Source organism: Numenius arquata, chromosome Z (assembly GCF_964106895.1).
Source record: "Numenius arquata chromosome Z, bNumArq3.hap1.1, whole genome shotgun sequence".
Taxonomy (NCBI): domain Eukaryota; kingdom Metazoa; phylum Chordata; class Aves; order Charadriiformes; family Scolopacidae; genus Numenius; species Numenius arquata.
Genome location: NC_133616.1, coordinates 46,443,976 through 46,467,114, shown reverse-complemented (window position 1 = coordinate 46,467,114; position 23,139 = coordinate 46,443,976). Strand labels below are relative to the sequence as shown.

The following is a 23,139-nucleotide window of genomic DNA, read 5'->3' as shown; positions in this document are numbered from 1 at the left end:
CCTTTCCAGAGACCTTACCTGCTGATTTAGTACCCAATCCTCACTCCTTGCTTAGATAAAGTTCCCAAATCAAACCCACATTGATTATTTTTGTTGTGAAAATGTAGCAGCTAGACAACTAAATTTTGAGAGGTTTCATTTTGAAATAGCATTCAAAAAGTTCAAAATATCCAAGACCTTTCATAATGTCTTATTAAAATAATGAACATTTCCAATAAATATTAGTGTCTATGTCTGCGTGCATAAATACTACATGAAATAAAAGCATAGCCATTTGCAGGCATACCACCTTACATGTCAACAAAGAGAGTATTATACAAATCTAGATAAAAACTTCTCTGTAATTTATGCCTTAACAACAAGCACAGCTCTATTGCATTACTAATAGGTGGTCTAACAACACAGGACATTCACTAAGACTGAAAATCATTAGGCAGTTTTGGCAAAAAAAAGCGTGCTGAAGAGTTCAGTTGCACAGTCCTGGAGTGGCTTTTTTGTATTACTTGGTTTTAAACTACATGGGTGAATCTGTGTCTTTGGAGAGGGTAGAATTACTGTTGTGATGTAGAATTACTGTATAAATAGCATCTACGGCTAACAAAATTTATTCATTTTGTTATGCAGTGTCTCAAAAAGAAAGGTTCAAATACAGGTTTCTCCAGATGAGCATTTAGTACAGTCTTGTCCGCTCTCATTTAATGAATCTTGAAAAAAAAATATGAAGAAGGGTCAAGAGGAGGATGGTGAGTGCTATAACATTGTGTTTGAGGCAGGACCTCCAGCAAACAGATTTCTAATGCTCACTATCCCTTCCAGTCAAACATTTACATAAAAAAGCAGCAATGAAAACATTGAAAGGAAGAAAGCAACAGCTTGGGTATAAGCTAGAGGGATGAGCATATTGGAGGGAAAGTGAATAAATGTGAATGACATGAAAAATACTGAGGAACAGAAATCACACCATTTAAATCCAATTGAAAGTACAGTAATGCTATTAGAAGCACTCGAATCTTTCTTCCTTGTTTCCCAAGAAAGGTCTGATATGGTTTCTACATAACCCTCTATAGACAATTGGTTATGTAGTCATTTGGATTTGAGCCTTTATTCAAGAAATAGACTTTATTAACATTCATAATCATTTTTTCTTGGTGATCATTTTCATTAACAATGCATAATACTACAAGAAGAAAGAAAAAATTTATTAACCTTTATCTGCCTCAATTGTTAAGCAGCAACCTCTTAAAACCTTTCGTTTAATGGCTTAAAGTAGCCTCTGAAAGGGACCTCTGTCCTTTCCCCTTTCTTCCACATCACTTCGTAGAAGGTGTTTGTCCATTAAACTCTCTGACCCATCAGAGTTCCACGGTCAAAGTGCTGAAAAAACCATTAGTGTTTATTTTATGTCCATTGTCTCCTGCTCATGTCTTGTTTATAATTTGTTGGTGTATTTAGCTGCCAGGTTGAAACTATAAAATATATCTCGATGTCAGTGGGAAATTCTGTGTGTAAAATATAATGTTAGTAAATAAATCAAAAGCATTACTAATAGAATAGAATAGAAAAAGAGTAGAAAAGTCTAGCACTGATTTCAGTGTTTCAGGATGCTCTCCCTCTCTTCCCCTTTTTCTTAGTTAAACCTATGATAACTACGGAGGTGGAGGTTTTAGTCTTTACCTTTTTTTTGAAAGTTTTTAGCTTTTTGCTAAAAAAAAAGCTTTTTTTTTTTTTAGCTTTTTGAAAGTTTTTTAGTTTTAAGTGTACATAAGGAATACCAGTCATAAGGAAAGCTTAGGACTACCAAACTTAAAAACAAAGGTATACCTGGGTGCATGGACTCAACTACGAGTGCCTCATAGTGGACCCAGTTTCTTCAGCTTTCAAAGATACCACTGATTACAGCAATACTCTTCCTTCTCAGAGCAGTAAATCCCACTCAAACCATTACAGCTTTTCAAACAAGATTTTTATATTGTAAGATCAGAGAACACAGGAAAGCCCAACACTAAAATTCTTGTTGTTATGTAGCTTAAAATAGCAAAGGCCAAAGTATGCAAGCATTAAAAATTTGTTTCTCTAAAAACCCTGATGTCATGTTGGATACACCACTTTACTAAATGGGGATCATTACTAAACTCATTATAAAATTCAAAAGATGGATTTGATGCAACTTTCTGATTCCTTTTTACCACAATCTTATATTGTAATTCTTCTTGTTTGAGGTTTACAATTCTGTGATACTTCTACTTCTATTAACTTGTAAGGAACATAAACCCACCTATTTTCATAAAGCACTCTCCATCTACTTGAATACCAGCAATAACTGCCTTATAGTTAAATAACAAAAATGTGGCAGTTTTTTCCCATCTTTGAGCCATAGTGGACACATGGTATTGCATACAATTCAGCAAGTACAATTACATCCAGAGAGTTGTAAAAATTTAGACGTGACTGTTCACTGCAAACAACTGAGAAGACAATTACCAGCAAATGAATACGTATATCCATGGATTCTCATTTCTCTCCAATATAGTTAGAAGGCTGTGCTGCTTCTGGTGGGGATAGGGGATTAATCCTCCCCAGTATCTGGCAGGGACACAGGTATTCCATCCCATGTGCTCCAAGCCCAGTCTGTAGCTGGGAGCTGGCCGGGAGAGGGAGCAGGAAGTCACCGCTTGGGAGTGGGCTGGAGCATCCTGGTCTGGTCGGTGACCAGTGACATCGTAATTGCGTTTGTACATTCCTCTGTCAGTGTTGTTGTTGTTGTTTCTGTTGTTCCCTTTCCTGTCCTGTTTAACTGCCTTTGTCCCAACCTACGACTGCCTCCGTTTTCGTCAATTCTCCCATCACGGCCCTGAGGGGAGGGGCCGAGTGAACGGCTGCCATGTGGTTCCTCATTGCTGTCTGAGGCTAAACCTCGACAAAGACTTAAATATTAATAGCTGAATATCTTGAACCAACTTACCAATTTCCACTGGGAGATGGTTGATTTGATTTTTTGACAATTCCAGTACTCTCAGATTTTGAAATAATGCAATGTAGGCTGGAATGGTTTGTATCAATGTATTATACACATGCCATTCTTTTAGATAGATCTGTTCTTTCAGAGAACCTGGGAATTCCTGTAAATGAAATAGAAACAGGTAAATAGAAAGCATCGAGTTGGAATTTTATTCTACTGTGTTTCCAGATACAGGGGGAAAAAATTCCACAGCCAAACCTCAACACTTTGCCTTGATTATCTTGATGTATGTAGAACAGCAGTTTGCCAAACCCTCATAGGAGCTGTTTGCTTTTGAAGAGCATTGCAGCTGTCTGTCAGGACATATTAATTTTTTAACTGTTAGTGCAATTGTTTTGGTCTAAAACAAACACATCTGAAGCAATTAAACTGTTTGGTGTCTCCCATATTATGTCCTTTTTCCAGCTGGAGGATTTTTTATAAAACACATCTCTGTACTATAATTCACACATCAAGATACACTAAAATGCAACACAGAACAGAAGAGCAGGTATATGGAGAATACCTAAATAAGGTTTGCAAAAAAAAAAAAAAAGTGCGACTCTGTTCCTAATACCTCCCAATGTTTCAAAATTTGTTTGTCAAGGTGGAATACAGTCCAAGGAACAGAAACATTTCAGATAGGATGTATACATATCACCTTTTCAATGTATTTTTTCAATAAGTGACTTAACTTCCTAAAGGTATTCCAGTAATGTTTGAAAATTTTTACTAAACTTTAGGAATAAAAATACTCAATTTTTAAATCAGTCCACAATTGCAATTAATTCTTGCTTTAGCCATGCAGAATCTTTGTCTTTAAGAATTCTAGTATCGTTCCAAATACACAGCAAATAAATTTGCTTCTGAGTAATTTTCAGACTATTCTATTTGTCCAAAGTCTCCAATGTATAACAGTTACTGAAACTAAAAGTTATTAAATTCTTACAAAATTACTTTTGTTAATTAGTATTCAGATGTATTTGTTTGAATTATGACATCAAATTCCTTGAATTTGAAACAGACAAAAATCAATTCATAAAGTTGAAGGTCAGATGATTTAAACTCCACTTTCTTAAGCAGCACATAATCTACCAGTCTGTCCTGGGTTTGATATCACTGTGCATTGGTAACACCTGGAATAAATAATCTGGATGAGATGCTGTCACTATCTTTGCTTCATAAGAAGAGATGTAAGAGTTTCAGCCTTTAGTTCCTTTATAACTTCGAAGTTTGTTTCCTGTGCATGAAGAATACGACACAGTAGAAATTACTGGTTTTTATACAGAGGACATGGTCCACTTTTTTTTATCCTTTTAGATTTCGTAGGTCCCCCAAGACCCCAAGACAAGTGATGCATTTTAATTGTAGTTTTATTAATTCTGAACTTTTGAACTAGCAATAGTGTTATTTAACTCTTAGCTAAATTAAAACATCTAATCTAATTGTAATTAAAGATATACTGGACTTTTGATCATAAGCTGTTCTTTGCTTGGTTGTTGCTGCCTCTAATTTCAATTATTTTCAAATTTATACATGCAGACACTTAGCCTGTATATGTAGTTCTGCCTTGCTACCTGCTCTTCCATATTCGATATGGATCATTTCATGTCTTCCTTATTTTCCTACTCAGTGTGTATTGCATTGTGATCCATCTTCTGCATTTGCCAGTTTATGGCAGTTAAAAAATAAAATGTCTGAAATGCCTCAAGGCTGGTAATGAGAAATGTCTCCAACTTTCTGGAGTGGGCTTCCACTCCACCACCTTCAGGATTCCACATTTTTCTGCAGCAAAATAAAAAAAATAAATATCAACTACAAATTCAATTAGTATTCTCTTTCTCACCTGTTCAAAATTGAAAATGCAGCACACAGGGGATAGCATTTAGCTGCAGCATCACAGATGCCACTGTAGGGAAGAACCCTGATTCACAGAGGAAGCCAATGCAAAATCGTCATACTGGAGGAAAAAAGAGTTCAAGGTAACAGATACTATTTGCCACTGTATTTCTCCACAGCCCAAGTCTGTCTTTGTCTTTCTACTGACCTACTGTTTTTTTGTTCCTTGTCACAACAGATCATCTCCAGCTCCTTACCAGCAGATACAACAAGCAAATGTTTGCCCTTCTGAAGCCAACAGCCTTGCTGCTCTCCCAAACTGAAGGGGATATCTCACAAACTTCACCTTGATACATTGAAAACAGTGCAGCACTCTCTTAGATTAAGATCAAACCCCGTCATAATTTTAGAATAATTAAGCCAAAATATTTTTTAAATTATTTATTATTATTAAAGTGGAAAAGATTTTTTAAAATCTGTATTTCTGTACTAAAAGTAAAGCACCAAGAAATTCTTGTGCAACAACCAAAATAAATTCAGACAGCACTTCAAAAGAATGGAAGGAGGCTCCATTCTTCTACCAATTGCCCTGACTGACTTTTCTTTCTTGAAATTATTTCTTTATATCTTATAATCTCATTTACAATTTTCAGTTTGTTCTGGCTTGAGGTAGAACAGAACCATCTTCCTTACCAGTAATTTTATTTCTTAGCTAAGCTTCTTCTAACTCTCTGAAATTAACAGCATATTATGCAGAAAACCATTCATTCTCAGACTTATTGCTATAACAACCAAGGTCCGCTAACTTCATTATTTGCCCCGCTGGAGGGTCAGAAACAGAAAAGCATAGGGAGTCACATCTGCAGGGACGAGCAGACAGGACAGGTGACCGAAAACTGACCAACAGGGTATTTCATCCCATCTGCCCCCTGCTCAGTATAAAAGCTGAGGGATCAAAGGGTCAGTCTTTCTTCAGTGGCTGAGTTCCAAGGAGGACCCTGTCTGTTCATCTGCCTTTGATCCCAATTCATGCGTTCCTGACTCTAGAGCTGGAATCCAGTTCCCATCTGTCACTGAGTCCAGTCTGGGACTTTGCCAGTGCCTGCCAGTGATGTCATCCTGGGATCTTGATATGCTTTTTTATATACTATATCTATTTCATTTTTTCTTTTTATTTTATTATTAATATTTTATTACAGTAGTTTTGTTCCTTCTGAACTCTTAAATATCTTTATTTCTCCTCTGCCTCTCCTTGGAGCAAGAGGTGAGGGAGATCATCAGTCATCCGTCATTGGTCAATCTGGCACAGACCACCACACAAATATAAGTTTACAAATACTCTGCTATAGTGTGTTTTCTTAACATTCTCTGTCTTACAATACATTTATTTGTGTTGCTGAAACATAAATTGACATGATATTTTACTTCATTTACAAACTACATAAGGGTGGGAACTGAAATTTGCACAAGATTTACATTTGGTTTACTCTGCAGTTCCCTTGTGTTCTTTTGTAATCTTCTGCTGCCACGCTAAAGCTGGCAGCCTGCTGATAAATTGCTCCACAAAGACTGACGCTTGGAGGATAGCCAGTCTCTTGCCTTTAACAGCAAAACAATACCTGAGACTCCCTTGATTTTGGGAGGGAGGAAAAAAAAAAAAAAAGGTATTAAAAGGAAATAAATATCAAACCTACAACCATTGCTGATTGATTATACTATTTCTAATTAGGAGATAATTTACCTGCTAGACATGAGCCTGAACTAAAAGTGTGATAAAAGCTCTGAAAAGTTTCAATTTTGTTTCCTTTCTAGCTCTGTAGTTTTATCTGTCGTGGGCCAACCCAAAACCTTGGATCCAAATCTCCCTCATCTTTGAGAAAGTTTGGAGCTAATTCTAACTATTCCAAACTAATACGTCTCAGGGCCACGTGTATTACCTGACTGGGTAAGGAATATTATAGTTTTCTGTGGGAAAAAGATCTCGAAGTAAATAAGCTCAAGAGAGATTTTCTCTGTCCATTCAATACAGCAATTCTACTTGACCCTTTGTGGCAAATAAATACCTTACTCTCACTAACAGCTGAGAATAACAAATGGAAACCTTTTGTTCTCTGTGAAAATAAACAGCATGTTAGATGATAAAACTGGGAGAATAAATACAAATGTAGTAATCAGTTTGCTGCCTTTTTCTATGAAGAAATTACATGCAAGAAGGTCATGATTCATGAGTAAAGAATTTGACCATCGGTCATTCATTTACTTGTTGTGCACATTTGACACTAAAGTTATTTAAAGCAGGTATTCATCCAGATCCTCCACTTAGGTAAAGCAACAGAGCCAAGAACAGTCTTGCTCTGTATTCAAGTGAATATCATCACCTTTCCTTTACCAATATTGATAACACAAATTTAAAAATTTGTTTTTCTAGAATATTTTCTGAAAATAATTTAAAATTCACTGATCCACTAGAAAATAAACATTCATTAGCTAGGAGCAGAAAGTAAACACTAAGAGGTGAAAAACAGACTTAAAGTAAATTCATTGAAAAATTCATATGAATATTCATGGCATTATTTTGCCACAGTTTTCATTCTGCTCTAATAGCAGTGCTATTTCTCTGAAGCACTAATTTAATTCAGTAGATACATGTTTACATGTACAAAGGATCTCAGTTAGGTGTTTCATCAACTCTATTATTCCCTCCTAGGCAACTGATTCAAACTCACAATTCAAGGGGCCAAAGTCCTTATATAGCTCCTTGCTATATAAGCAAGGTGGGTTTGCCTGGAAAACTCTCACATAAATAAGAAATTTATCTGAAACATACCTTGGGAACCTCAAATTACTTGTGGCCCAGTACACCATTCTTGTGCTGCAAAGTCCCAAAATTTTTGCAAACACGGAAGAGTTTAGGACACTTGCTGCTGGGGTAGTACAACTGCGATTCTGCCCACTTTTTACAAAGAGAAGAGAAAAGCCTGTCTGATTTCATTCACAACATCAGATAATAAGACTTCCCCATTTGTTATTGTAAGGCCTTTTCCTTCCTTAATAGGAATATTAATTCATTACTGCTCCTGGCTGGCAGAAATGCATCACAGGGATGTAGACACTTGAGTCATAAATGCTTAGTTGGTATGTAGAAGAGAAAGTAAGGACCACTGAACCCTAAGGATGTTGTCACACAGCCTCTCCGGGTGGAGCTCTGACAGACAAGAGTAAAACTATCTCATCACTGCAGTTACCAATCACTGTCCAAAACCAGAAGCTAACCATCCTTGACAGGCATAGCCAAACCAGTACACAAGTTACAGGATGACTTTCAGATTCAGAGGGACTCACTCAGTATATGTTCTTCAAGCATAAAGGCTTGATACTAATCCTACTTACAGCATCGTAGTTCAGAAGATTTCTATGAAATTAGGGTGACTATGCTGTTAGAAAACCATTGTGACTTGAGATCTGTAGAGGCTCAAACTGCATATCTCAAAAAATTAGCTTAAACCTGAACGTTAACTATGGATCTGCATAAAGAGAATATAATTCCTCGAAATTCACATACTGTAAAATCAAGCCCTTCTCTTCTTAACTAGTACTCTGTGCCGATTTCAGTGAAAATTTTCAGTGAAAAATTTCAGGAATTCCTATTAGGAATTCAAAATGTGTGATCTGCTCTGATTTTCTTCACTGAATTTTCAGTGAAAAATTTCAGTGAAAAATTTCAGTGAAAAATTTCAGTGAAAATTCAGTGAAGAAAATCAGAGCAGATCACACATTTTGAATTCCTAATAGGAATTCCTTCCATCAGGACCTCTGTGCCACTTTTTCCCACCTCTCAAATGTCATTGAAATGATAATGTATTTTCATTAGGTGGAGACCCACTGTTCCTTGTACTTGTAATTATTTTAACATATCCAAGGAAAGATAAAGCTCATACAATGAATATTAGTTTAGACAAATTGGCACTGAGTGCTAGTTAAGAAGAGAAGGGCTTGATTTTACAATATGTGAATTTCGAGGAATTATATTCTCTTTATGCAGATCCATAGTTAACGTTCAGGTTTAAGCTAATTTTTTGAGATATGCAGTTTGAGCCTCTACAGATCTCAAGTCACAATGGTTTTCTAACAGCATAGTCACGCTAATTTCATAGAAATCTTCTGAACTGCGATGCTGTAAGTAGGATTAGTATCAAGCCTTTATGCTTCCTTACAAAGATTCTCAGAAGGGGGTACGAGATGATTTTCAAAAGAGCACTATCCCGGTGATTTTCAAAATAATTGTCCAAACTAACCCAGTATATGATGGGGTGTTTTACAAAGCCTATTTTTAACCTCGTACTTAACAATGAAGAATCAGTGGGCCAGATTCACTGTTATAGTGTATAGATATGGAGCATGAGACAATAGACAGCCTAGGCACTGATTAGTGCCCAGCACAAGCTACCATTCTACTTGACTGCAACATTGTGAGTAAGACTTTCATTGATTTGTGGACTCAGCTCATTTGCTGCTGAAGTTTCCCATAAGAGCCCTTACACTGAGATCTATGGGAAGAATGTAGTAAAGCCACTTGCTTTGGTCTTCAAAATCCTTATGTGGGGGATTACTTCTCTGTAAGACTTAACTTCACAGCATCCAGAAAGAGAACTGACACAGCCCAGAAGCAAGCTCAGTTCTCAAAATTAAATCTGTAAGTCATACCAGCAACCTACTTGGATTTAGCTATCAACTGTCTAGAGGGTGTATTACTGCTTCATTGATGAGAGGAAAGGGGAAACATAATGGAAACACTTATCAGCTAAAAGCCAGTGAGACAGAGGATTCAGCAGCTAGCTCCCAAATGGACACTTTACAGGTCTGTGCTGTTTGCTGCTGCCAACTGTAAGTGGCCAGCCAACAGCAAACCAAGCTGGTTATGTGCCTGTAAAACTGCACAGACAATCCCAGCTCTGACTTCTCCTAGTGTTTGAGTGCTCAATCTTCCAAACGTTCAATTTGTAGATGTATCTGTGTGCAAATCACATTACAAAAACAAAACCACAATTAATACCACAGCTCCCAGCTACATAACATACAGGCATTTCTGAGAAAACTCACATGTTCATAAATCTTTTCACATGCAAATTGCCAGTCTGTGCAGCTTTGCTTGTATAGTCTGAAAATTCATTTTGCCTAAGTGCATCTTTTTGTGAGAGAGTAATAGGGCAGAATGTCACATCTGATTCTGTCTTTGGTTAAGAAGGAGTACTTGAAATCCAAAAAAGCACAATAAGTGGTAAGATTTGTATAACCAATGTAATTTTTACAAAATTCCAGCAAGAAAGGGAAATACAATTCTTTCATAACTTTGTCAAGTGGATTTTCACATTTTTTAAATAACTTTCAGCTGTCAGAGACTGGCAATGTTCTTTGATTTTGAAGGAGCATTGATCTTCTCTAAATATAGCAGCTTTGATTTTATCTTTGTCTGCAGACACCTGAACTATGCCACAGTATCTTGTTGAAACAGGAAGCATGTTTTAACCAGGCTGGAGCTGGAAAATGAGGCACAGTGGTTGTGTGATATGGCCACAGTGAGCATATGATAAGAAGACAGATTCAAAGTGTATGGTGGTTAGTAGTGTCCTGCTCAAGGTGGCATAGTGTACATAACTGTACACCAATATCTCTTAAATGACATCTTTCAGCATGTCAAATTGAAATGAAGTGCTCTGGAAAACCGATCAGATTATTTATGTTTGATTTTACCCCCTAATATAAACCTTGTCTATGGTGACAAAACACAATATTAATGGTTTGGCAAAAGATAATAAGTAACAGAAAAGTTTTGTTAAGGAGCTCTCTGTTCCCTGATGCACTGAAAATATTTGCAGTTGCTACTGTATCAGTGTCTAGCAGTATCTAAGAAGCTGTAATATCTCCTTTTTTTTTTCCTCCTAATGTACTGCCACACAGGAAAGTGTGCAGTATAAGACTACACAGCTTTAACATACTTTTCAATATCCAAGGTTCTTGAAGGATGAGACATGGTAGCTCTCCATCAACCAATCCAACTGCATGAACGATTGGCATCACTTGAAGAAATAGTTTTCTTACTAGAGCTGGATGGGAACCAGGTTTTTCTATTTTCTAGAAGTTTCATCTATTTTATGTTTATTCAGAAAAGAACTAAAGCCAGAACAAAACCACCCAAAAGCTGAAAAAGGAAACACCTTCATATTCAAGATCAAATCTGGGACAAAGGTACATTTCAGGTCAATCAAATTAATTGTTTTAGTAAAATTAAGCCACTTTATCTATTGACTTTTTAACTTGCATTTTTTAATGGAAAATCTAAAAATTATGTTCAAAATTATAAACTACACAAAAGTAAAAAATTTGATTTTTACTTTCTAATTAATGAAATAGTGCATCTCCAAAACACATTTCAGTCAAAGTTTTAACAGCTCTAGAAACCTTCAGACCAATTCTAATCCACCTTTTGCTGAATTTCAAAACAGCATTTATTCAGAGTTTACTTCCAAACTGATATTTCGCATCAAACATAACATAAGTTAAAAGTGCTTTTTTCAGCAAGACCATTGTGGATTGATGTTAACATTTGACTTGAGCAGAGCTTGAGTAAAAAGTTATCACACCATTAAAGCAAGAAGACAGATCTCTAAGTAGTAGAAGACATCAACAAGCCTACAAAGATGAATGTTATTTTCATCTCTTTCCATCCATTGGGGAATTTTAGAAAAAGATACCTTATTGAAATATGATTGCTTATACCAAAATTTTTGAGAGGGCTAAATTACATGTGTCGGTAGAGAATTTAAAATAAGCATATTTGAAAACTAAACCACTAGATCAGGGTAAGATAGGAAATGCTTTCATCACTTCTAATACTGTGAAAAAGTATCAACTTCATATGCATTGGCAAAAAAAAAAAAGAGTTTTGGGGGATTCAAAGTTACAGTGTTATGCTACCCAAACTCTTTAGCAATAGAAACATATTTTCCATTATATTTACCATCCATTGCTCTCCAGAAAGCTGAAAAATAAACTTGTTTTTTTCCTTATTTTCTTCATCTGACAAAGCATGCCTTTTCTGGAGCTGAGTCGTCTTTCCATAAGTGTCCAAGATCTTCTCATCAGTGTCTACAAAGCCATTCTTGAGGTATTTTGATTGAGGAATGCCTTTCTTCCGGCACTCTAGTATGAAATTCCATTCCTGCTTTATCCTGAAATAGTGCCAAAAAAGGCTTATGTGAATCAGCTAAAGCAGTATGGCAAGTAAGTCTTAAAGCTTGATCTTTGTTGGCACAAGTACTTAACAAAATATAATTATGCAGCTAATGTATTGACCATTTTCAAAGGGGAAAAAAAAAAAAAAAAGGCATTCCTGCAGTTATGCTTAGATTTTCTAGACTTACAGATAGATTTCATTTAGTGACTATAAAACAGTGACACCCAGGGAATAACTCCAGTAAAGTGGAGACCAAGTACACTGTAAAACAGCAGGTATGATGCCCTTTATTTCAATAGAGTAGAAAATTTTCACAGAATAAGTTATATGTATAAACAAAAACAAGGACCTGGTGATATATGCAAAATTTTTCATTCAGAAAAATGTCATTTTAGAAAGTAAAAAGTTAGAAACATTCCTTTTTCCCTGACTGTTCTTGTTCAAGTATAATGTTGGTTTTTTTTTTTTTCATATTATCTTCCAATATCATCTTAGAAAGTGGATGTAAGGGTCAAAGTCACCACATGCCAACTAACTTCACATTGAATGTCAGTCTAACTTTAGGCTCACCTTCAGGGCAAACTTTTAACCTTATAACTTCAGGTACAAATTCAATGTGATATAATTAAATATTGCTAAAATCATGTGCTTTAATTTAAGAGAAATGTATTTCACCTTAATTAATTAAGGTACAGGTTGATTGACCACCAGCACAGAAGCCTTCCTTATATCAAAATAGGACTCTGCAGAGCGCCTTGCACCATAAATCTGATCTCCTGCTTTGAATGCTAGATTTTTGTGGATTTATGTGATCTCCACCTCTGGCAGAAATTTTAAGCTGAAAGACTTGAAGAAAACTGACAGGTGAAGAAGAGCACAAAGTTCAGGATAATATGCCCCCTAAAGAAAGTCAAAAATGGCATGTCCTAGGAAGAGAATCACGTCCAAGTTTGTAAAGTTCGAGTAGTAACTAACAAAACCTAGTACATTATTCCTAGCTAAGCATGAAATTGTCTCTAAAATGCTAAGATATTAAAACAATGGCACATGAAACTGAATGTCTGCTTTTAAGTCACATACAAGAAATCAGTCACAAACTTGGGTACAATAAGTATCTTCCAGGCTTGGTGTCAAAATAAGTAATTTTTGGATGCTGATAGTAAGGTACGGGATAGAAACTGCAGGGCAGAGTTTATTTATGGGAATATGATACCACAAATTAAAAGTCATATTTGACTCCAAATCATTAGGCATCAAAACTGCATGCCTAAGTAGGAAAGGTATGACTGAGACAGCTCTAAGCTGCCCAGCACAAATTATAGCACTTACTAAAACCCTAGGGGATGTTAGAAACAAAAGCAGAGAGCACAACAACAACAGCAAGACTTCAGCTATCTGCATGCACACAGCACACTGACACACTGCAGACAATATACAAATTTGGAAACTATATATGACTTTATCAGAGCAGCTAGCCTGAGAGACCACAAGAAGCCCTGATCTAGTTTCAAAGAGCAGCACACTATACATGGGCCATCAGAGAATTACAGAAAGCTCCTTCTGTAATAATTACTGCAATGTTTTCCCATGCAACATTTTTGTAAAGAGAAAATAAGGAAGAATATTTTCTACAAATATTTCAGAAGTGAGCTTCATATAACAGTGAAGCTGGTTAAAAGTACAGCTCACTGGGTAAAGTGCTGGCAGACTGCATGAAAACAGCACAACGTCAGAGTAAGTTCATTCTAATGAAGCCACTGGAAGGATCTCTTTCTCCCCTTATTTCCTAAAATAGAAAAATAAAAAAAGATAAAATGGCACTTAGAAATTAGAAGGCAGTATAAGCTCTTATAAATTAAATGTAAAAACACACACAAAAAAAAGCAAGTGAAGTCGCTTATTGTAGGTATACAAATGAATAGGAAAAGGATTTCTAGCATGTCAGAAGCAGAAGAGCTCTGAGAGAGACATTGGAGCAATAACTTATCAAGGTATGAAAGGACCAGTGAAAATAGTTAAAGAAGTTATTGAGAGCTGCAGAAAAGTTACTCATCCTTGGCTTCATTTCAGTTTTCATTAGAGAGATCAGTGTGCTCTTTACAAGTAGGTATCTGGAGGACTTTCTGAGATTTGAAGTGTCAATAGAGGAGGCTTCAGAATAAATATATATATATTTCAAGTAAATCTCATGGTTTCTCTTGGTGTCTAATTGTGAACTGGTTTATACCAGAGCAAGATCTGATGAGTAAATCAGTTAGGAAGAAAAATACTGGACAGATAGAAAACATGTCCAGCAACATGCTCAGCTCAAGGAGTCCCTAGAGGGGTACTGACACTGCTGGTACAGTCAAGGAAGAGTCCACCACCAACCCATAACATCTCAAAATCTTTTCTGAAGCTAATTGATATAACAAAGACAAGAAAATAGGTTAGACCAGACACAGCTTCTTAGCCCATTTTGTGATCCTTCAACGCTCTGCATATGATACTTCTGGTTACATATAAGTACCTGATCTCTAGTCCTACCAAACAGTATCCCCTCCAGCTGCAGTCTGGAAGTGCTCAGATAGCAGAATTTTCCATACCAGCAGACATGAAACACCTCTTTCAGATGCTTTGATACATGAGCCAATTCAATTTTTAGTGTTGATCTTGCGTATTCAAGCTGTCATTTAAACCCCAAAGACCACCAGCACAACAGAAGGCACACAATGCAATAGCAAAAGATCACTAGGAAAAACCAGAAAATAATACTTTCATATACTATAAGAAAAATAAACAGACCCAAACCACCTACTCATCCTTTTTCCAAAACTCATCCACCACTAAGCATAGCTAATTAGCTATAAAAGCTTTGTCTTACTGCGGGTGGGAGGTAAAGTGGGCAGGGGGAAAAAAAAGTTAACTGAATCCCCAAGGAAGAGAACAACAAAAGGATCTGAAATATTAAAAGGCAGGAACTGAAAAGGCCTAAACCCCTGACATTCCTTTTTTTCTAAAATCTTCTAAATAATCCTAGCTTTACTTACCACTGCTGTACTGCTGTTTCTCACATCCTCCTCCAGTCCTCCACACACAGCTTTTATGTCCCTCTGTGAAACTGAACTCTGCATTACTGTCTCATTTCCATGGAAATCCTTCACTTTCTACCAAAGTAATGAACATTTCATCTCAGAGCATAATTCAATGCACTGAAAAGGCTTGCCTTCAAGATGCTTTTTTTATATCCATTGCTCTTCATTTAAGCGCAAAAAATGACTGACCTGTTCCTCGTAGTATAAATTCTAAGAATGTTAGAAACTTAAAAAACAGAAAGAAGAGGTCAAAAAGTCTACCTCTTAATAAAAGTAAGGCACTGAGCTGCTCTACTACACCGCAGTGCTGGTTCTGTCAGGTAGACCCCAGGAACACAAGGGCAGAGGGCTCACATCTAAAATTTTACTCTCTCACAACAAGGAATATAAAAAATGGCAAGAAGATGAAAGAATAAACTGTCCTCTGACACCTTACTGACAACATGCACAAAACAAAAATCTCAGGAGGTCACAACACATTGTTAGCCAAATAAAACAAAATGCACATAAAAAAACCTGCTGTTAACCAAATCAGTCAGTGAAATATTGACCTCAAAAGAAAGACAGGCATTAAAAATTAAACCTGCTTAGGAATTCAAAGTGGATATCATGCAGTGATGTGGAAATCCTGTGTAAAATTTCTTCTTTAATCATACATTAAATGATGACAACATGCTCATAAAGCTTTTAAAGAATGCCCACTTATGATGACCAGGCTAATTATTGTGTACAAGCGGATTTTGAAAAGATGGAAAGTGAATTAATAATGGAGCAACAAACATGCATAATTTTGTACAGTACATCTCAGAATGAAAACATGATATATCCCAAGGGCAGAGGATCTAACAATTTGTAACCCCTGTTTGTACCTTTTGTGTACACATTAACCAAATGAATCAATATGAGCCTTCCTGGCCTGGAGGTGTGACTTACATCAAGTTGGTATGTATCATTAAGCAAAGATTACAAAGCTATAATTTACAGGTTACATTTGAGATCAAACCAAAGGGATCTATTCAGCTACATGGTTGTTACCCAGCTCTGTCATTGGCAAAAAAACCCGACATGATGGTAGTTCTAGAAAATAAAGACCATTTTAAGCCTTCCTTTGGTAACAGTGCTCAAATAAAATAGAATTGCCACCACATTTGTCGAATATGGAGGCTATTGCATGAATCTTCAGGAAAGACAGGAAAGGCACCAAAACCAAAATGGCAAACAGAAAAAAAATTATCCACTCATCTTGGCACTTCAAAGTCTCCTGATATTCCTGGAACACATTTTCACATATGACAAATAAATGAGCTAGTTTCAAAATCACAGCCCTCCTGAAGTTTGTGTCTTTTTATAACTATTCAGCAATTATATATTTTGATCTTCCTCTAGAGCTTGATCAAACAGTGGCAGTCAGATTAAAGAAACAACTACCATTTTCAATATTCAAAAAGAGTGTGTTACTCAAATCAAGCCTAATATAGGTGGGAGTATGAGCACAAAAAAATACTTTTTCTGGACACAGGACCCAGATGAGATCTAAGGTTCCAAGTCAGCTAACTACTCCAGTATTTCCATTTCAATCATGCAAATAGTCCAACTAATTTTAAAAAAGGTTGATTGCATATTGTTTATGTTTGTCAAAAAAAAAATAGTTACGTTTCATATCTTTACACCTGTAAAACAAAAACACACCTGTCACTAAAGCAGACTGTAAATGGTATAGCGGAAAGGTTAATTCTGGCAAGCTATTTCCGAATACATTGCTGTTTTTCAGTAAGTTTTCCCAACAATACACTATAGATGTGAAACAGGATTAGCAGGAAAATGGAATATTCAAGTATTTCCATTTTGGATAGTGCTGAACTTGTCTTCAGGTAATCATTTCCAAACATTACTTCACTATTGGAGTATATCTGCAGCAAAGAGATTTAGCAACATACAATTTGTTTTTATTATTATTATAAATATTTCCTTTTGAGGATATGGGAGTTCCTTGCTTGGCATTTTAGATCCTCCAGCAAAATCATGAATCAAATTAACCTGATCCAAAGAATTACTGTAGAAGATCCAAAGAATTACTGTACAAAAATTCTGTGATGTGACCAGCTTAGAAGAATTTTGCATTTGTGAGTATTTCAGAGCCATTCGAGTAAATGAGGAGTAGCTGGGTTTCTTTGAATGGTTCTTCCTTCTGCAGTTACTAACTGTTCAATGTCTGATTATCAAGCCTTGAGGAAAAGCTATGCTTCTTAGGTAAAGAAAGGAAGTTTCATTAGATGGCACTGTTTTGTCTAAATCAAGATGGAAGAAATAGCCAGGGCACTACATGGTGACACCAGTTTAGTACTCCTGGGTGATGGTGATGTCTAAATCAGGATCACTAGCCACACATTAAATAATCTTATGGAATTCTTATAAGAGCAGTAGAGTTAAACTGGAGCTCAGGCCAGACTGATATTCCTGATGGACGAGTAACATTTGCTTCAAATTCAATTAGATTGATTTAATTTCGGTCCCTCTGCCAGGGTCTTCCACGGGTTGTAAAGGATTGTGGCTGAACAGCAGCTTTTATTTTTCAACCCATTTACGTACATTATATTAGATGCGAGGTCTGTATGCACAGGTGCCTAAGAACAAAAGCAAACATAAGTGGTTATTAGTGTTGCAGTTCTACTCCCAACTTACTGTTTATGATTTGTGTTTGGGGATTAGGACTCCCAGCTTAAGTTTTAGTCTTGCTTAGAAAAGTTTCTGAATTGGGTAATGAGTGGGAAAATAAAGATAAATATCACAAATAAACTCTTAGTTCAGGTACAAGTAGAGTTATAACACTTAAGTTTGGCAGAGAGATCGAGAAAAATCTATTTTATTAAACAAACATACAAACTCTTAGGGAGAAAAGTCACTGTCTGCCTGTAAAGTGAAAGCTTTCTTTTGATTTTTAACATTGAAGTACATAGCTCAGAAAAATAATACATGCACATTACATGGACATTTAGCTAGCCAGACCTTGAGAGGAAATTTCTCAAGAAGAGAGGCACTGAAAGAGGTGGCTGAACAAACTGTTATCTTTGCTGCATGTTTGGTTGGCGGACAGGGGATGCTGTGCTGCTTTACAGCAAAGATTTAGATAGCTAATCTGGGCAAACAGCTCTGGCATTTCCTCGCTTGAATGCTTAATTTGACAGCCTTCAATTTTTACCTTACCTGCATTTCACACAGAAGACAAACATGTTGCAATCCTTCAAAAAAAAAATCTAACTGTAAATGCTCACTCTTGTTCCTTTTCCAAAAAAATGACAAGTAGAAAGTAAAAAATAATGAGGAAAATCATCATACCACATCAAATTAGTCTGACAGCATTCAGGATTTCAGGGTACAATATAAGATTGTTCAGCACTACCACAATCTAAAAGACGAAATATAAAACAGTGCCATAAACACAAACTTCTTTCCGTAATAGACACTTTCATAAAGATCTGGATAACCACAGAACAGTGCACATTTTTTGTAACAGTTCATGTTTTGTATCCTCTGTGAGATTTAGAATGGACTTGTCTGATGGGATTAAGGACATGAAGTAAAATGAAATTACTCCTGCAAAACAGTGTACTGTCTCTTTTACTTTTATACTCAGCTGCTGGTTTATATGTGCCCCCAGAAGTAGGGGTTCCTTAAACTGCTGTGCTTCCACAGTCCCACAAAACCAAAGGGCAAACAGAGGACTGAATTAACTTCACCCAAAGTGATCTGATACCAGTATCTCAGAAAGCCAGATATGAGCTTCTGGCAATATTCTCAGTAGAATCTTCTCCAGAAACAGCTTTCACTGGCCAGCTGTTTAAACATCTGTTCTAGACCTGTAAATTCCCAAAACCTTTACAAGACCTCACCATTAATGCAAATACAGTTCAGGCTTTGCATTTATTTGTGAGCTTTTCCTCTTAGAAAACCTTCAGTCAAAAAAGAGAAATTATCTTACATTTAACTGCTTACTGACCCTGTATGAATTACCTTGCCCGAAGGCAAGCAAAGTTCCCTAGATATTCATTGGGATCTTTTCCTCAAATAATACATGCTATATTTCTATATATATTATCAGGTCATTTTACACAGAAGCATAGCTGATAAGGAACTGCACCACAATCTCAAGGGCATTACTGAATTGTAACCATTTTGAAAAAAAATGGATTTTGTTTAAAAAAAAAAAAAACTAAGCAGCCTTAGCAGGCAAGATTTCAAACTCATCTGTTACATGAGTATATTTGCAGAGAAACTATTAATTTCAGCCCTACTAGGGAATTCACTCAGGCTGCTAGCAAAAGTAAATGTCTAGAATCTTAAATGCTAGAATGCAGTGCTTAATTTGGGAAACTGCCTTCTTTGAGTGTATTTTTGTAATTAACATTTTGGGTCACAGTCCTTTCCAAAATGCTTTCTTACTGTGATTTGACAGTAAGTACTGTCACCAATTTCAGTGGATCTACCTCACAGTGGTAAAACTTTAATATCTGAGTAGAATACCAGAATTTCATCACACACAGAATTCCCTAAAATACTGAAAATAATTTTTACAGGGAAACATTATTTCTATTAAACATTTAATTATAATTACAATTTTATCTATGCTTTCGAGCTAACAACAAGAAGAATTTTGTCCTATTTTTGGCCCAACTATTGGAAGCACTGAAAAACATCTAAGAAATAACTTGAGATCTGACCTTTGGGACCTAAAGGTCAGTTGGTCACTGCACACCTCATAAAACAAAGAGGATTTTTCTTTTAACTTAATTTGACCATTATTCTGTCAGTTTTATCCATTCTATGAGGCCTGCATCATAAGAACGGACATGAACTTTGCCATTCATTTCAGTAGGTGAAATACTGGTCACTCATGTTCAGGAAACAAAGCTCCTTTTTTCCAGGAGCTCTAAAAAAAGTAGGACTAACTGGAAATCAATCCAATTGCATGAGTGCATGCAACGAGACAAAGTACCATATGTAAATTGCAAGCCAAAGAAAGAAAACAAAAATCCTTTGTGAATGTTGAAAGTGCACTTGGAACCTTCTACTCCTCTGCATCAAATCCCAAATTCTCCAGCTCCAGTTGGTGAAGGAAGATAAAAGAATGACTTTGGATCTCATTAGTTGAAAAGAGCAGAACGGGCGGTCAAGCTCCATTCTTTCAGCTGGATGGGTGGTTACAGACAAATAACCACAGGCAGAAACAGCAGGGAGAATGTATTGGTTTTATGGAAAATACAAGTCACAATAAGAAATAAGGCTTAACATATGCAACTGATAAAAAACATGTGAGCTGAAATTAGCTGCTTCAGAGCACATAATGTTATCCTCTTTCCGCTTTCCATACAGAAGTTCCCCGTGCCTGGTGCTTCTGGTTTGCTTTTGTACTAGTGAACTCAGAAGTTATCTTCTGCACCACAGAAAAACAAAACCCAAACAAAACATGGCAGGTGGATGTTGACATTCAGGTCCACATTGGGACTGACCTTTCGTCAGTTCTGAAGATAACTGTATGTGCCATTAGAAGGCATGGTTTAGTGATGTTTTTTTATCAGAGTTAGGTTGATGGTTGGACTAGATCTCAAAGGTCCCTTCCAACCTAGACAATTCTATGATTCTATGATTCTATAATATTTTTTTTATGAAGAAGGCTGCTGTGGCACCCCAAGAGCCACTAGCTGACACAGACAGCAGTAGTCATCTGCTTTATCTGCATTAAAATTGCACAAAGCCACTTCTTAACGCAGTATCTGGGACAGAATAAAGTTTGATTGAGTTTCATACCAACACCTTTCACTTCTCTTTCCCACCATAAAGGCAACACTTACAACAGCAAATTTTTTCTACCCCTCAGCTCATACCAAAAAAAAGCTTATCCTTGCCAGAAAACTTAATCCGAAGGACAAGCTTTGGTTTTTTCTTCTTTTTTTTTTTGGTTAGGATTATGGTTTTTAATGTGGGTTTTGGGTAGAGATGGGAGAAACCAAACTGTGACTGTGGATGTTTTGAAGAGCAAGGTCTTGTAGTAAGGGCAGTCAGACTTTGTATTACCCTGATCTCCTCTTAGCTCAGCTGCTCTGTTGTCAGTGTAGCTGTACTGGCGGTGAGAATCTGTGACTGGGTGTCTCCTGAGAAGGCCAAAGTACCACATGAAGGTTTAACAAAATTATAGTCTTAAACAAGGGCACTGTTTAACCCTTTGCTTTTCATTTTAAAGCAGAAAGTTATTTTTATTGCTTTGTTCTCTTCTCGGAGGGGAAAGATGACAAGTCATATGTTTCCAACATTACCAGCACAGTATAATATTTCACTATTTCTAATGGGAATGAACATAAAGAAACCAAAAAACTGCTCAGAGAAACCATAAATTAGATATAATAAAAACAATAACATGATTAGCGGGTGTAAGTATTATAATCAAGGCTCTCTTTAGTATTTGAACAAGAAAAAAATCCTATGATAATTCTTTCATTCTATCCTCTCTCTCCCATTCAGAAGTAATTGTATGTGTACATTTGTTTAATTCCTTTTGTTTCTCCTGCCAACTCAACAAAAAGACTTGAAGTATTTCTTAGTACTGAATTTTATGAGCATGTTTTCATGACTTTCACAATAAAGAGCCATACTTTTATACAGCATATAAGGAACTGAAAGTTACAAAATATGTTATTTTTCTCTTCACATTAAATCTACACAGTAAACAACAAAATACACTACTAGTAAATCATAATCTACATAGGAAAGAGCAGGGACTAATGAAATACAAGCACAGTTTCTGCTGCATTTGTCTTACAATCATCTGAGGAAAAGAGGTGAGAAATCATTGAAATCAAACCCCAAAAAAGTAAAATTTGAATCATCTGACAATGCTTAGTACATGGCAATGTTAGTGGGTAATAATAATGGATTCAGATAAAATGAACAGCAAAAAAAGTCGGCTTACTTCTCCAATGAGCTTTTTTCTAATCTTTCTTTCTCTTTCTTCTGACGTTCTTTGTTCTTCTTAACTCGAGTTTCCCACAGTCCTCTTATGAGAGAAAAGTCAAATATTATCACCTGATGCCCCATACTGTCAAAATTAAGCTTCTCCTGCAAGAACAAGCCACCATGAACACTTCAGGAAAGAAATAATTAGAAAAATGAGGAACTAAATGATCATGTTTCATTAAAATTATGGGGGGAAAAAAAGCTGAAGTCATAAGAAATATTACAAATTGTACGCTTTCCATCTTACCTAATTTTTCTAGGGTTTTGTGCTGGCAGTAGTCAATGTAGCATACAATTCACTTCTACATAAAATCTATGGCAACAGCTAAATGTTCAATTTTTTTTTTTATTCCTTGCAAGTTTCCCTTTCCAAGATAGACACAGTTGCAAATAAATACTAATTTGATTAAGTAATACTGATGAAAAGAAATTTAAAATGTCTGTATTTTTACAATTTCTCTAATATTAAAACAAGAGCTCACAAAGAATTTTTTCATTGTAAATCATGCAAAAGCCCTTCATTTTGGGTTGTCATGTATTGATCTTTACGCACCCAAGCTATCTTGTTCCAGTGGAATATGGGAATTTCCAGTGTTTGCATAAGTAGGTGCTATACAATGAAAACTGACCTAAGGCAAGATGAGGTCAAGGGTCTGTGAACACATGGTCCCCATTTATTAGTATATGTAGAATTACCTTCCAACAATTGAAGGCTTGGCACGAATATATTACGTCCTGTGCAGTTAAGAACTGAGCTGAACTGGGCCCTAACTTACCAAGCTTTCCATATTCAGTTAAAACCACAGAAATTTCTTGCAGGAACCTTGCCCCTATTGAAGTCTGTGACAAAGCTCTCATTCCCTTTAGCAGGCATTATGCTTTAGCATGACCTAATATGAATACTACCTTCTTTTCACTCGAGGCAAAGACCACACTGTATTATCTTTAATAACCACTAGAGATGAAGACCTCAGATTTACATCTTG

At 36.2% G+C, this 23,139-nt stretch overlaps 1 protein-coding gene across 1 annotated transcript in view; it reads right to left on the bottom strand.

Annotated features, from left to right (window-relative positions):
• The window catches only part of LRRC2 (leucine rich repeat containing 2), a 72,952-nt gene that overhangs the window by 38,833 nt on the left and 10,980 nt on the right, over positions 1-23,139 (bottom strand). The window contains exons 2-4 of the mRNA XM_074166050.1: positions 22,110-22,255; positions 11,856-12,066; positions 2,963-3,119 (exon numbers count right to left, since the gene is read on the bottom strand). Of these exons, the coding sequence (XP_074022151.1) occupies positions 2,963-3,119; positions 11,856-12,066; positions 22,110-22,234 (493 nt within the window). The 5' untranslated portion in view covers positions 22,235-22,255. The remainder of the gene's footprint in view (positions 1-2,962; positions 3,120-11,855; positions 12,067-22,109; positions 22,256-23,139) is intronic.